This window comes from Nicotiana tabacum, chromosome 19, assembly GCF_000715075.1.
Source record: "Nicotiana tabacum cultivar K326 chromosome 19, ASM71507v2, whole genome shotgun sequence".
Taxonomy (NCBI): domain Eukaryota; kingdom Viridiplantae; phylum Streptophyta; class Magnoliopsida; order Solanales; family Solanaceae; genus Nicotiana; species Nicotiana tabacum.
In genome coordinates this window covers 58,014,189-58,017,293 of record NC_134098.1, presented here as the reverse complement: position 1 = coordinate 58,017,293, position 3,105 = coordinate 58,014,189, and the positions used below count along the sequence as shown (strand labels likewise).

The 3,105-nt window shown below is 42.3% G+C and overlaps 1 protein-coding gene across 1 annotated transcript; it reads right to left on the bottom strand.

The window, feature by feature from the left end:
- Nucleotides 1-2,420: 2,420 nt before the first annotated feature.
- On the bottom strand, nucleotides 2,421-2,771 carry LOC142173501 (uncharacterized). The gene has a single exon (XM_075239099.1). It carries the CDS (start codon nucleotides 2,769-2,771, stop codon nucleotides 2,421-2,423), a length of 351 nt encoding a protein of 116 aa, XP_075095200.1.
- Nucleotides 2,772-3,105: the final 334 nt, after the last annotated feature.

Sequence of the window (3,105 nt, the reverse complement as noted above, 5' to 3'; positions counted from 1 at the left end):
ACCATTAACTTCATGCCCCCAACACCAGTTGCACCTTTGCCACCAGCACAAACTGCATCTCCTCCACCGGTAGCAAACGTTTGAGAAAGGGGTGTTTCTCCTTTCCGGTCTCCCGACCATGGAAATTTGGGGCACAATTATTCACCCCCCCTTCCCTAGATCCTCGAGGGAGGAGAAGTACTACTCTTTCGGTTTTGAAGGAGTGTCATCTGTTCTCCAAGCCGGTGGAGCTTGTAAATTATCTGAGCCGTTGGCTTCAGAAAAAGATTGGAAGAAAATGCGCTCCCTTTCGGGAGAATACTTGTTAAATAATGCCATGCACAATACAGCAGCGATACCGTACTTGTTTTCTTATCACTCCATTTACCTGTTGCAATGAGAATCCTAACCTTGACACTCTTTGTTATAGGCCAACTTTCTTTCTTTCGAAGGCCTCCAGAGATTGATCCTCGATAAGCAAGCTTCCGAGCAAGATCAACTGTTGGCCGAAAGGAACTAACTTGCCGCATGCTTCCTCGGTTACGAAGGCAAAAGCTGCTGAGATGGACGAGCTCGAGGCTCGGTTGCAACAGAGTGAGCAAGTGAAAATGTCCCACAGTCAAGAAGCTGCCCAATTGCATGAAAATCTTCAAGAGGGTTACATGACACTATGCTTACTGCTGCCGAGCGCGAGTCAGCCTCGGAGGATCAAATAAATAATTTGAAGGTAGAGCTGACCTCCAAAATTGAGGAAGCCAATGCTGCCTAGGAGAAGAGGGCCAAAATAGAGGAAAGGTTTAAGAGATTCATGGAGCAAAATCAGATCCATTTATCTATAACTTTAGAACTTGATTCTCGCCTCGGTGCCATGAGATCCGAAAGGGATGACCTTCAGGTTGAGGTTGATAGACTTAAGGCAAAGCTCCAGTACCAAGAGTATTCCCTCGTATTTGAAAAGACTTATGCTATATATCATATGAGGAGGAAAACCTTGGAAGAGGCCAAAGCGGGCATCGTCGACATTGACGATTGCATCGTCAAGGCCCGAGAACTAGAGCTAACTGCTCAAGAAAATCTTCCTGATTGACATGCTGCAACCGACTCTTCGAACACCAGTTCTGAATACTCGGGAACCGAAGGGGAGATTGAAGAAAATGAATATGAAGGTCCAGGCCCCGCACTGGTGATAGATCAGCCTCCTTCGGCTGGGGATAATATAGACCCATCTTTCCCTTCGGGTTCTAGCAGCGATGATGCTAAACTTCTTCTCCTTTTTTTGTCTTGTAATTATGCCAAACTTTTCACTGAGTTTGGTACTTTTATGAATAAAGTATTTTTTGCTTAAGTGTTGTGCAAAATATGTTCCTTTTGCGTTGAATTGATTGAAGCTTCGGATATATCTTCATCTGATAGCTCTTGATTCCGGGCACAAATCCTTCCGAAATCAACCCTTTACCATGAGGGTTTCATAAGAGAGGGTCGTCATATGTTTATGGTGCTCTTGAAGAGGACGTCTCCTGTTCATTCCGGCACAAGCATTTGAAGTTTTTGTTAACTTTCAAATGATAAAATCAATTCATCATTTAGTCAAGAATTAAGATAAAAATAAAAGGACTTTATTTTATTCTTTCTATCTTTAAAAGTACACAAGCATTTATTTTCTAAAGTAAAAAACTTCCAATACATGTGGCTAACTTGTACAACTTATTTCTACGGGGCTGGTCATGCAGTCTCCGGTCCTGATAAGACATTATTGTTCCCGGTTCTAACAGTCCCCAATTTTCGTGGCATTCTTGTTGCCGTATCTTATACTATTCCCCCTTCCCCCCCCCCCCCGTGTTCGAATGCGAAACATATGAATTGGAACACTAGAAGTCTTGCTTCATTGGTGGAAACAACTTGTGAATGGTTAATTTGGTTTGATGGTAAGCTTTGTTTTACATCGGCAGTTTGCCATCGAGCCAAAGATTATTTTACCATCCCATAGTTGCTTATCATTGATGTGAAGATTTTAATGCCTTGTCATTTAAAGGTCTTACTCTTACCGACGACGCTCCTTTCGTAGTATGTTTTTCATTGCTGCATCGTTAAAAACTTTGCCAGAAAAACCCGATTAGGACAAAAACTGGTCAAAGGGGAAAAGAGTACAGCACATACTTTCGGTGTTGATAGGATCCGTCAGCAGTAGTACTTTTTGAGGTGAGTCACGTTCCAATAACTGGGAAACTTGACTCTCTATTGATTCTCCAATTCGTACGATCCTTTACTGTTATCAAGTGAAACCCGGTAAAGGCCTTCCCATGTTGGACCCAACTTTCTAGCGTTGACTTCCTGAGTGCTCCGAGTCACTTTTCCTAAAACCAAATCTCCTACTTTGAAGAAGAACATGTTGGCCCTTCGATTATAATATCTTTCCATTCTTTGCTTTTGAACCACCATCCTCACGTATCCAAGTCCCTATGTTTATAGAGCAAATCCAGCTTCACCAGTAACGCCTCATTGTTCGCTTCTTCATTTTCTCGAGAAAACCGTAAAGTCGAATCCCTTACTTCAACCGGTATTAGAGTTTTCGTGCCATATACGAGAGAAAAAGGTGTTTCTCCTGTGCTTGATTTTGCTATCATCTGGTATGCCCATAACACCCCTGGTAACTCTTCGGGCCATTTGCCTTTAGCAGCTTCTAAATTCTTTTTAAGGTTTTGGATAATCACCTTATTGGTTGATTCCGCCTGTCCATTAGCGCTTGGATGGTACGTTGAGTATGTAATCCTCTTGATTTTCAAATCCTCCATAAATTTTGTGATTTTTAAGCCTATGAAATGCGGTCCGTTGTCGCAGGCAATTTCCTTTGGTATTTCAAATTGGCAGATTATGTGGTGCCATATGAAGTCAACCACTCCGCGCTTACCGATCTTTTGATAAGGACCTTCTTCAACCCATTTAGTGAAGTAGTCAATTAAAATTAAAAAAAATCTTACCTTTTCGGGTCCCGCTGGTAGTGGACCAACTATATTTATCCCTCATTTCATGAATGGCCATGAGGACAGTACCTTGGTGTACCAACTGTGCATAACGTTGACATTTGTCGCATTTATGAACGAACGCCTTTGCGTCCTGTTCCATCTA

What these genes read in the sequence shown, in the direction of transcription:
- LOC142173501 (XM_075239099.1), bottom strand. Translation starts at nt 2,771, where the DNA reads ATGGAGGATTTGAAAATCAAGAGGATTACATACTCAACGTACCATCCA.